Source organism: Oncorhynchus tshawytscha, linkage group LG09 (genome assembly GCF_018296145.1).
Source record: "Oncorhynchus tshawytscha isolate Ot180627B linkage group LG09, Otsh_v2.0, whole genome shotgun sequence".
NCBI lineage: Eukaryota > Metazoa > Chordata > Actinopteri > Salmoniformes > Salmonidae > Oncorhynchus > Oncorhynchus tshawytscha.
In genome coordinates, this window is record NC_056437.1 from 41,151,164 (window position 1) to 41,163,334 (window position 12,171).

The 12,171-nt window shown below is 40.7% G+C and overlaps 1 protein-coding gene across 4 annotated transcripts in view; it reads left to right on the top strand.

The window, feature by feature from the left end:
• The first annotated feature begins 8,969 nt into the window (after positions 1-8,969).
• The window catches only part of cadm1a (cell adhesion molecule 1a), a 416,441-nt gene continuing 413,239 nt past the window's right edge, over positions 8,970-12,171 (top strand). For 3 of the 4 annotated variants that reach the window (XM_024431990.2, XM_024431992.2, XM_024431993.2), the window contains exon 1: positions 8,977-9,098. In XM_024431990.2, coding sequence (XP_024287758.1) covers positions 9,026-9,098 — 73 coding nt within the window. In that variant the 5' untranslated portion in view covers positions 8,977-9,025. Of the gene's footprint in view, positions 9,099-12,171 lie in introns of all 4 variants that reach the window. The other variant, XM_024431991.2, reaches the window with a different exon arrangement.

Consider the following 12,171-nt stretch of genomic DNA (forward strand, 5'->3'; position numbering starts at 1 on the left):
TTACAAGCTTGTATACATCTCCATGTTATATTTATTCCAATGGCGTTGAGAGGGGAAGAAAGAAAATGAATGTGCTCACATGGATAATGACATCAAACTTGAGTTTCCTGTTTGAATTTCAATTCTCCGGGATTTAACTTGTGGAGCGATTGATGTGGATAGACTCGTGGAAAATAAACTGCTCAAAATATTTGTGGCACGTGCGCACACGCACACACACACACACACACACACACACACTTTAGTACTTCAGGACTCCACAGGTATTTTTTTGTTTTATAAAATGTCAACTTTGTGGGTTGGTTATTTCTTCATTTGCTATTGGTTATTTCCACATTTGTTTCTTTGAGAATGTATCCGTGTTTAGGATGTGACAAAAAGGAGATACCAGTTTATAGAACATAATAACATAACAGCGCATATAGGTTTATCTTTGCAATGGGTTAAACCCTGTTGTCTTTCTGGTACTCAATCTCAACAGAAGGGCATAGCCTCTATCATATCCTGTTGATTAAGTAATCACTTGCACACATGACACTCAACAGTCTACACAGCATGTAGTGTTGAATGGGGAGATTCCATCTGCAATCAATCAGATGATATAATGGACAGCCAAGAGATAGTGTTCTTGGGTGAGCTCCAACATGCAAACACAGAGGTCTTGAGCCAGTCCCGCTCACGTGACATGATCAATACAAATAATGCAACAAATGGAAGCCTCCATCTTATTCCAGCAATTTTATAGCACCACGCATTTGTCCACTGAACCGGGCACAATCCAATTCTGTGCATTAGTGCTGAACATTAGCCTGCATTGTGCCCACTTTACAGATAAAAGCCTGGGCTTATCGATAAATCACTTCAGATGCGAACCAGTACGATTTCCACTTTTGAGTTCTTATTAATCAGATTCTCCGGCAGTTGGAGACCTGCACTTTAAACAAATCATTACAGAGGAGGACAACCACAGTCTGTACCTTGGGACAAAATGTGCACTGTAGTGTTTACTCCAAATCAAATAACCCCTATTTGCAGACAAGAACAAAGACCTTCAAGCAAATCAATAAATAACAGGGAGATTTCATTAACTGAAGAGCCCTTATGGTGACATTCCAGCAAAAAAGTGTTGATCCAACAAGCTATCAGGAGCTTGTAGTCTATTACAGCAGGATCTAAAAACATTACCATCGTGCTCAAAGGTTACATTGTATTCTTGCTGTGGCCTCCTGTTGGGAGTTGCTTTAATCTGGGAGCAGCTTTGGGTTTGTTTTTAACTGATTGCATTTCGTTTCTATTTATTTTCATCACGCTTTGGGTCAGGAAAGTTGAAAGGTACCCATGACTACATCTCTTCTTTATGCCTTGGGTAGAGTTGTTTATCATATTTCTGTTACAGGGGTCAGTTTGTCTTATGTGGGTACGCATTTGACTTTATGTGGTTGATAAATTACTGTAAGTCTCTGAAATATTCCTATAATGTACATTGGGAACAGAATGATTTGCATAAAATCCTGTTTGTACATGAGAGAGGGCGAGAATAGATTCTAAATAAATGCAGACCAAGTGCATTAGTTGTGTGCCATGACAGCAGATTTGTCAACCAAAGAAAGTATCAGCGTGTCACAAAGTTACCAGAGTCACACAAAGTAGGTAAAGCACAGCCTGCACCCACTTTATTGGAGAGGGGGAAAACAGAATTTATCTGTAGCTATTTCAAAAGGAACACACTCAATGGGAGATACTGTAGTTGCTTCCCCCTCAAAAAAGAGTACAATGAAACAAAATTGGCGATAAGTGCAGAATGGATTTGGCTGAGAGTTGTATCTCCAACCCTGTATAGGCATGGAGGTATATCATTGGAATGTGAGGCGTGTATAAACATCATGAATTACTCTTCATCTCCAGAAAATCAAAGCACTTACACTATGAACCATTGCAGATGGTAGTCTATTACGGCGAGTGGGAAAGCTGCCGTTACCGTCAATATTACTTGCCAACGTACAGTCATTGAAAAATAAATTAGACGAGGTACGATCACGAATATCCTACCAAAGGGACATCAAAAACTGTAACATTTTAGGTTTCACGGAATCGTGGCTGAATGATGACATGGATATTCAGCTAGTGGGATATACACTGCACCGGCTAGATAGAACAGCACACTCTGGTAAGACGAGGGGGGGCGGTCTGTGCATATTTGTAAACAACAGCTGGTGCACGAAATCTAAGGAAGTCTTGAGATTTTTCTTGCCTGAAGTAGAGTATCTTATGATAAACTGTAGAGCACACTATTTGCCAAGAGTTTGTATGCTTTTCGTAGCTGTTTATTTGCCACCACAGACGGACGCTGGCACTAAGACCGCACTCAGTCAGCTGTATAAGGAAACAAGCAAACAGGAAACCGATCACCCAGAGGTGGCGCTCCTATTGGCTGGGGACTTTAATGCAGGAAAGCATATCAGTTTTACATAATTTCTTTCAACATGTTAAATGCGCAACCAGAGGGAAAAAAATTCTAGATCATCTGTACTCCACCCACAGAGACACGTACAAAGCTCTCCCTCACCCTCCATTTGGTAAATCTAACCACAATATCCTCCTGATTCCTGCTTACAAGCAAAAATTAAAGCAGGAAGCACCAGTGACTTGGTCTATAAAAAAGTGGTCAGATGAAGCAGAAGCTAGACTACAGGACTGTTTTGCTATCACAGACTGGAACATGTTCCAGGATTCTTCCGATGGCATTGAGGAGTACACCACATCAGTCAGCTTTATCAATAAGTGCATCGAGGAAGTTGTTCCCACAGTGACTGTACCAGAAGCCTTGGATTACAACAACAGTGCAACATTTGCACTGAGCTAAAGGGTAGAGCTGCCGCTTTCAAGGTGCGGGACTCTAACCCGGAAGCTTATAAGAAATCCTGCTATGCCCTTCGACAAACCATCAAACAGGCAAAACGCCAATACAGGGCTAAGATTGAATCGTACTATACCGGCTCCGATGCTCGTCTTATGTGGCAGGGCTTGCAAATTATTATAGACTACAACGGGAAGCACAACCGCGAGCTGCCCAGTCACACGAGCCTACCAGACGAGCTACATCACTTCTATGCTCTCTTCCAGGCAAGCAACACTGAGGCATGCATGAGAGCATCAGCTGTTCCGGACGACTGTGTGATCACGCTCTCCGTAGCTAAAGTGAGTAAGACCTTTAAACAGGTCAACATTCACAAGGCAGCGGGGCCAGATGGATTACCAGGCCGTGTGCTCCCGGCATGTGCAGACCAACTGGCTGGTGTCTTCACTGACGTTTTCAACATGTCCATGACTGAGTCTGTAATACCAGCATCTTTCAATCATACCACCATAGTTCCTGTGCCCAGAAACACAAAGGCAACCTGCCTACATGACTACAGACCCGTAGCACTCACGTCCGTAACCATGAAGTGCTTTGAAAGGCTGGTAATGGTGTTGATGTGAGCCATTATCTCAGAAACCCTAGACCCACTCCAATTTGCATACTGTCCAAACAGATCTACAGATGATGCAATCTCTATTGCACTCCACACTGCCCTTTCCCATCTGGACAAAAGGAACACCTACGTGAGATTGCTATTCATTGACTGCAGCTCAGCGTTCAACACCATAGTACCCTCAAAGGTCATCACTAAGCTAAGTATCCTGGGACCAAACACCTCCCTCTAAAACTGGATCCCGAACATCCTGAAGGGCCGCCCCCAAGTGGTGAGGGTAGGTAGCAACACATTTGCCATGCTGATCCTCAACACTGGAGCACCTCAGGGATGTGTGCTCAGTCCCCTCCTGTACTCCCTGTTCACCCATGGCTGCATGGCCAGGCACGACTCCAACACCATCATTAAGTTTGCAGACGACACAACAGCGATGAGACAGAGACCTGGCCGGCTGGTGCCAGAATAACAACCTATCCCTTAAGGTAACCAAGACAAAGGAGATGATTGTGGACTACAGGAAAAAGAGGACCGAGCACGCCCCCATTCTCATCGACGGGGCTGTTGTGGAGCAGGTTGAGAGGTTCAAGTTCCATGGTGTCCACATCAACAACAAACTAGAATAGTCCAAACACACCAAGACAGTCGTGAAGAGGGCACGACGAAGCCTATTCCCCCTCAGGAAACTAAAAAGACTTGGTATGGGTCCTCAGATCCTCAAATGTTTCTCCAGCTGCAACATCTGGTTGCATCACTGCCTGGTACGGCAACTGCAAGGCACTACAGATGGTAGTGCGTACGGCCCAGTACATCACAGGGGCTAAGCTGCCTTCCATCCAGGACCTCTACACCAGGTGGTATCAGAGGAACACCCTAAACATTTCAAAGACCCCAGCCAAAAGGCTTCTTAACAGCTTTTACCCCCAAGCCATAAGACACCTGAACAGGTAATCAAATGGCTACCCGGACTATTTGCATTCTGCCCCCTGCCCCCCCCCCACCCCTCTTTTACGCGACAGCTACTCTTTGTTTATCATATATGCAGTCACTTTAACCATAACTACATATACATACTACCTCAATTAGCCTGAATAACCGGTGCCTGTATATAGCCTTGCTACTGTATATAGCCTGTATATAGCCTTGCTATTTTTCACTGTCTTTTTATGGTTGTTTTTATTTCTTTACTTATCTATTGTTCACCTAATAGCTATTTTTTATTTAAAAATTGCACTGTTGGTTAAGGCCTGTAAGTAAGCATTTCACTGTAAGGTCTACAGCTGTTGTATTTGGCGCACGTGACAAATAAACTTTGATTTGAGATACATTTGTATAATGAGCCACCACGTGTAGGAGCTACCTGGATTACCTTATCAATTTACAACCCTGGCTCCAAATGCAATTGAATTTGAGGAAGCACTAAATTAATTTACATTATAAAGTCAACATAATTCTGTTAATGAGAGGTCCCCAGTTCTTATTCTTGGAGTGTGAGGTAAGATTTGGACTGGGCATGTAATCTCCCTAAATGTGGTGTTCTCTAAAATCTTTCTATATTCAAATAAATTTTAGCTCGAGGGGTAGATTTTTTAATATATTTTTTTCAAGTTAAAATCTTACAAAAACAACTGTCTCTGCAATAATGTTCTATCTGTGCAGTACACCATGGCTTTGGTTGGCTTAAGCAGTTTTGTTACCAGTGCAAAATGTGAAAATATAAATTGTGTTTCTTTGCACAACAGAAAACCATTCATTTCCCCTGCTATTTCTGTTGAAAAAAAGAAAAACAGTAGATGGATCAGGGTTGTCATATTCCAACATTGGCAGGCTCTCGACAGACCAAAGGTATGGACCGTTCACAAAGCTTGCCAGAATCAAGTAGAGCAAGAAACTTGAATTGATAATGTATAGTACTAAATCAAGATGTTATAGATTTGTCAAAGAAAAGGAGATTCTGCTTTATTTCAATTCAGTTGTACATAGCCAATACTTGTCTAGTTACAGTATATTAGTAAAGTATTAGCTTATCTGCCACAAACCTTGCATAGTTGAACTACTTTATTTATGACAGAATTATGAAGAATGAAGAAAGCAACTCAAGATGAGATTGACTTTGCATCAGTGCAAAAACTGCAGAAGGGACAACAAAGACAAGAACATGATTAATACATTTAGGAACAGTGTAAATATGGACTATTTCATGTTTGTAGCTTTCGTTCTGATATTTTATTCCCATATGAGTTTGAAATAACAGCTGCAAACCTATCCCAATGACACTGGAAATATGGTAAGACATCCTCATGTCTTCAAGGATGAGGACTTTTTCTGTAACCTTCAAATGTGGGAAAGAAGTAAAAAAGAATTATAATAATCTAAATCACACACTTCCAAAAAACAATGGTTGATTGGCCTAATCTCTGATTGGATTTCTGAATGAGTATAATTAGAAATATAAATCAAACTGAAAAGTTCTCATTCACATTCCTCTCAAAGCAATCTGTCACATGTCATGGCCAGACAGACTCGTTTGTTCCATTCCCTCTAGGCTCTTGCGCCTGTAATAATGGGAGGTTATGCAATAAAATAAATGTCCACCACAAAATTATAGGAGGTTATGTAGCTTTTGGGCATTCATTAACCTACATAAGGGTCTTTCTCAATGAGGCACTAATTGCATACATTGATTAAAACTGTAAACATAGCTTATCAGTATTCCCTTTCAATCTTTCAAAATATCTGGAATATCCCAACTACTGTCCTCTAGAAACAGTCATTTCCTCTTAACTTATGGCGAGTCTAAAATGGGTTCACTTTTACACATAAGAACAGACACTAAATGTTCTATGTATCTGCATATTTACTGTTATACCAGTTAATTAACCATTTGGTTATTTATCGCAGCACTTTTTCAATTAGGTTACTTCATCTGCACTAATCGATTAAGCAGCATATGCATAACTAATTATTTAACCCTCCCATTTGCCACCCACCAATACTTGTATTTAAACTAACATTTCATGCTTAAATGTTAAGTTCAGAAATATCATTAATATGTTGTTGTTGATTATGATTTTTTTTTGCAGGGAGGGACTTATAGCCAGTTTGAGTGTTATGCAGTAACACATCAATACAACGTCACTACACTTTAAACATGCAAACTTCAAGCGGATGAGCACAAGTCCCTCAGCTTAACTTCTGCATGTTTGTGTCATTATAACTTTAATTAGATAACTTCACAGGAGGATACTGGGCCACAACAGGCCTGTGAAACACAGACGTGAACACATCGAACACAGCAGCAATACTGCAGTTTCACTCTTGGTGTGTGTGTCAATCTCTGCAGGGTACAACTTGAATCAGAAAGGTATTAGACCTTTCATCTGGTCATGATTCCCTCTGGATCTCAGAGTCCTGAGATCTGTTCGACTCAACCTTACAATCCAATACCGATTTACAGTCCTTGGTCCCAAAAATTATTTGGTCAGAACATTTGTAAATCACAAGGGATTTTAAGACTGAGCAGGCAAATTACAATCTAATATTGAAGGAGAACAGAGAGCTGTTAAGCATATTTTTTTGATATGACATAGAAGAAACCCTTCGATTTCAGATTGCATTTGGGATTGCTTGTGTTTTACTATGCATTTGTATCCTCCTTTCAAGACAGTTAATATCTCACTTTGGCCTTCCCACTAGAAGGACTATTCTAATCAGTACATGTAGCCTAATGTATGCTAAAGGCACATCCTCATCACCTTTCTTCCTGCAAGAGATTCTTACATAACATTCTTACATAACTTAGTACCACCACTAGAGGCACCACTTTGTAGGCTACTTCTGTCAGAACATTACTTCCAATGATCCTCTGATTAGAGGTCTTCTCGTGTCCAACTCCAAAGAACCTGAGGATAATCAGACCCGGACCTGAGTGGACACTATATATTAAAAAAGGGGGGTAACGGACCCAAACGAATCCGAGAACAATCAGACTCGAACACGAATGGACCTGACGACAACCAGATCTAGACCAGACCTGACTGGATCCGAGTGACAAACAAATCATCTCTTTCAGCCAAGTTGCTCTTCTGGTTAAAGAATAGTTATTTATGGGCCTCTCAAGTGGTGCAGCAGTCTAAGGCACTGCACATCAGTGCTAGAGGCATCACTACAGATCCAGGTTCGATCCCGGGCTGTGTTGGAGCCGGCTGTGACCGGGAGACCTATAATGAGGTGCACAATTGGCCCAGCGTCATCCGGGTTAGGGGAGGGTTTCGCCAGCTGGGATGTCCTTGTCCCATCGTGCCCTAGCGACTCCTTGTGGCGGCCGGGTGCCTGCACGCTGACATCGATCGCCAGGCGTATGGTGTTTCCTCTGATACATTGGTGAGTCTGTCTTCTGGGTTACGTGAGCAGTGTGTCAAGAAGCAGTAGCCATTTGATTACCTGTTCAGGAGTCTTATGGCTTGGGGGTAAAAACTGTTGAGAAGCCTTTTAGTCCTAGACTTGGCACTCCGGTACCGCTTGCCATGTGGTAGTAGAGAGAACAGTCTATGACTGGGGTGGCTGGGGTCTTTGACAATTCTTAGGGCGATACCATGGAATTGGTGAGAAAATGGGGTAAAAAGTACTTTTTTTTAAACAAAAATAAAATACTAATTCTTTATATGCTGTCTAGGCCTTCTATGTCAATAAACTCACCTTATTAGCCTAAAATAAATCTGCTGTAGTCTATGAAGAGCAATGGTCGGGTCCGCACGGATCTATCAGCTGTAGTTACATAGACCTGTGACCTGATGACAATCAAACAAACTGACCTGGAACTGAGGGAAAAGTTAGGACCCGGATCCGTTCGGTTATTCGGGGTTTGGGTGGATGTAATGTGGACATAGAGCAGAAGTCTATATCTTGCTGAACTGTGTTTAAGAAATAAAATATAACCGTGAAAACTACATGTCCTATTCATACAGTACTGACTGTATGCTTGTTTTTTAAAATTTTAGTTGCATGATGCCCAAAGTGGATATAGCCTATTTACTTGAATGTGAGCGCAGGAAATTTTATATGCAAATGTACATGCAATTGAATTGATGCAGGAAAGAATGTCCAGCTTCACTGCATTCAAGTCCAGCATCTTTGATAGTTACCATATAAAGAATGCATGCATTTCAAAGCTGCCAACCACATACTACCCAGTTCATCATGAGTCATCTATCATTGAGTGATGTAAGCACTGTATTAGCTGTATGTCACACAAAAATAGTTAGGAAAGTTCACTGCACGTTTGCCTCGAACCCATTTTAACCCTTTACACAAAAATAATGCCATGTTCTGGAATGGATGAACAATTGAAATAAAAAGCTTAAGAATTTTCCCTTGCTCATATTCATAAGTATCCACAGTAACACCTTTGTTAGCTTTTCAGTTACCTAACCATCTTTTTTAAACAAGCAATTTGAATTGTCCCCTCCCTTCCATGCATATCATTAAAGAGAACGCTGTTGTCGCTAGGTGAAGTACTACTCGCGCCGCCAGATAGGAAGAAGCAGGTGTCCAACATGGCGATCACAGGCAACGGATCTCTCGCTACTCTTCTCTTTTTGTTCATGATTCCAGCAGCTCTTCATAAAGGTAGGATTTCGGCCGATAAACTTAAGTGAAACAAACCTACGTCTTTGAATAGATTTCTATGGACATGGGGGGGGGCAAAAATGTGTCTGCATTAAGCGCAAGCTTTTTCTGGATGTGCCCGCATGATTGTGGATCGATAATAATAAACGAAGAAGCTGAATGTAACTGTTCTTCAAGTTGTAATATGGTATTTAATATGCCTAAATGATGAAAAAAAGACTCAGATAGTTGTTACATTCTTTGAGTATTTTCATTTATCTCAAATACAGCATTTACAGATGTTTTTGTCTTCCATATAGTCAACTAACCCTTCGCACAAATCACTTTGGCTAGTTTTCCCTTCTCCTCTCGAGCCCTGTTCCACTGCCACATACACTCACATAGCTTGCTGGCAGTTTAAATGAGCGAAATTAGATATGAAAACTGTTGTTTTTCAAGTATTCAAGTTGTACGTTCAACTTCTGTGTAAAAGTTGAACGTGGTTTCTTTAAGTTAACCAGTCAGCTGTTCTCAATACTTTTGGGTTGTGATTATCCAGATTCTGTACGCCGAAGCCTACAATGAATGCTGAATATTCTAGCGCGAGCTATTCAGTGCGATGCTTGATTTAGGCAGGCTACCATTGCAATTGCATCATTTTCTTTCTGGGTAGAGGATCAGTTTTATTATGATGATGTTGGCAGTTAGATCTTTACAAATAGTAGTCTGCTCAAACTATGAACCTTACTGGGGTGATTGATTGGCCACAGTGTGTGTTACATGCGTGATTTAGAGGGCTGTTGATGCGTAGTGTTACAGAGTGTAGGTAGAAAGGATACTCTGTAGCTATACGCTTAACATTTGAATGCCCAGGGAACTGCATTAGTGGTGTGCAGATGCTATACGGATGTAGACAAAAGTTGTTAGTGGTGCTTTTTTGATTTGGCTTGCTTCCTAAACACCTGTTTAAAATCAAATCAGTGGCTTACGTAAAACGACATGAGCGTGTGCTGTTATAGACTACGTGATAGGCTATTACGAATTAAACTGATTCAATGATCGCAAATATCGTGCAAAAGGTATGCAGTCCCCGCGTTGAGCATACATTTCAATTCAGATGTAGCTAAACTCCTGAATATCTGAAGTTAAAAAAAAATGTCTTTCATGTTAGTTACCTCAATTTGAAGCATAGGCTACCGGTAGTTATTTCTTGAATTATCATAGTCTATTTAGTCATGTGGAAAGGAATAAACGATTCTCCTAAAAATCCGGCGGGTGCATTAGGCAGCTCTGCCATTTGCCAAGCAAACTTGTTTTGTTAGTACACATCTATTTTCGAAATTATAGGAAGTTTAGTTTACTGTAGGCTGAACATCAACAGGCTACTCTTAATTAAAGCTACCAAGTACCAACACTTGCTGTATAACCTATGATATTGCAGTCCACAAGATGTGCACGGACCTATTTTTTAAATTTATTTAACCAGGCAAGTAAATTAAGAACAAAGGATATATCTTTACATAAACGCTCACACATATAACGTTAGGCTGAATATTTGGCACTTCTTCAGTGTGTTATCTTCTTTCAGAGTGCTTCATCTGGATGCTCTTTAGCATTTCATTGCCAAGGTTTTTATACTAGGTGCCGTATATTTATATTAGGTAGCCTGTACTATTACGTTTTTTTATATAAGTTAATGTATCCTAATCGGACCAAGTCAGTCAATACGTGGAATTCATAGAAAACATGTTTATGCGTTCAACACGTGATTTAACCCTATCAGTCCCAAACCACCAGCAAAAATCTGCTTTTAATTGATCTGACTTTAATTTATCTGCATGTCCAGCTCATACATTTTGCATCACAATTAAGTGTTTTATTTGAAGGACAACCATGACTACAAGTAGAACACAAACAGTTGCATTCATGAGTTTAATTGACAAATGAAATAGTTTGCTCACTGGGAAATTAATATCCATCTAGTCAGTGACAACTGTGTGGAGTTTAGAGTTTGTGACAGCAACTATGTGCGATTATTACAGTATTATAAAAGAAAGGGGGATACCTAGTCAGTTGTCCAACTGAAATGTGTCTTCTGCATTTAACCCAACCCCTCTCAATCAGAGAGGTGCAGGGGGCTGCCTTAATCAACATCCACACATTTGGCACCCGGGGAACAGTGGGTTGGTTATTTGCCGTGCTCAGGGGCAGAACGACAGATTTTTACCTTGTTAGTTCTGGGATTCGATCCAGCAACCTTCTGGTTACTGGCCCAACACTCTAACCATTAGGCTATAGACACTATGTTCTGGGGTTTCCTATGATCCTCTATGCAAAAATACCCCTTACCTTCTAACAGCTCTGGTGTAGCTTGTGAGCGTCATAGAGCAAAACATTACATGTGCGTGCTCGTGAGAGTCTGTTTTGTTTATATATATATATATATATATTAGTTTGTAGCTCAAACCATTCAGACTCTAAAGACGTTTTGTAAAAATACCCGGTCCCGGGGCCCTTCGGGATGAACCCTTGTCTTACAAACACCGCTCTAGCTCAGCCCCCGTTAATCACACAGACTAACGGTTATCTGCGGATGCAGAAAAAATTGATGAATCCAATGTTACAACCCATAAGTCTGAAGCTAAAACATACAATATTTAGAAGACCTAAATGTGCCAGCGTTACATTGGGACTCATTGGGTTAAATAGGAGGCTATTGCTGCTTTTCACTCAAATGAAGCACAAACTTCAATGCACCACATTCACATTAGGGATGATAGAATAATGGGAACCGACTAACCGTGATTTCTCCCCAAACCCACCTTTTCCTGGGATAAATAGCTGTGAGAAACAGGTCAATTATAATAATTGATTTCTATGAACACAATAACATGAAATGGAACTGTTAAATTATATGCAATGTTTAAATCTGGCTTCTCCACAGCCTTTTCTCTGCTATCTGCATGATCAATCATCAACACTCAGGGTGGGTACAGACTAGTGATGCACCGGTATTACATTTTTGGCCGATATCTGATATTTTCCTTGCCAAAAAAACAGATACCGATATTTAAAATTTTAGCTCCCTTTTTAA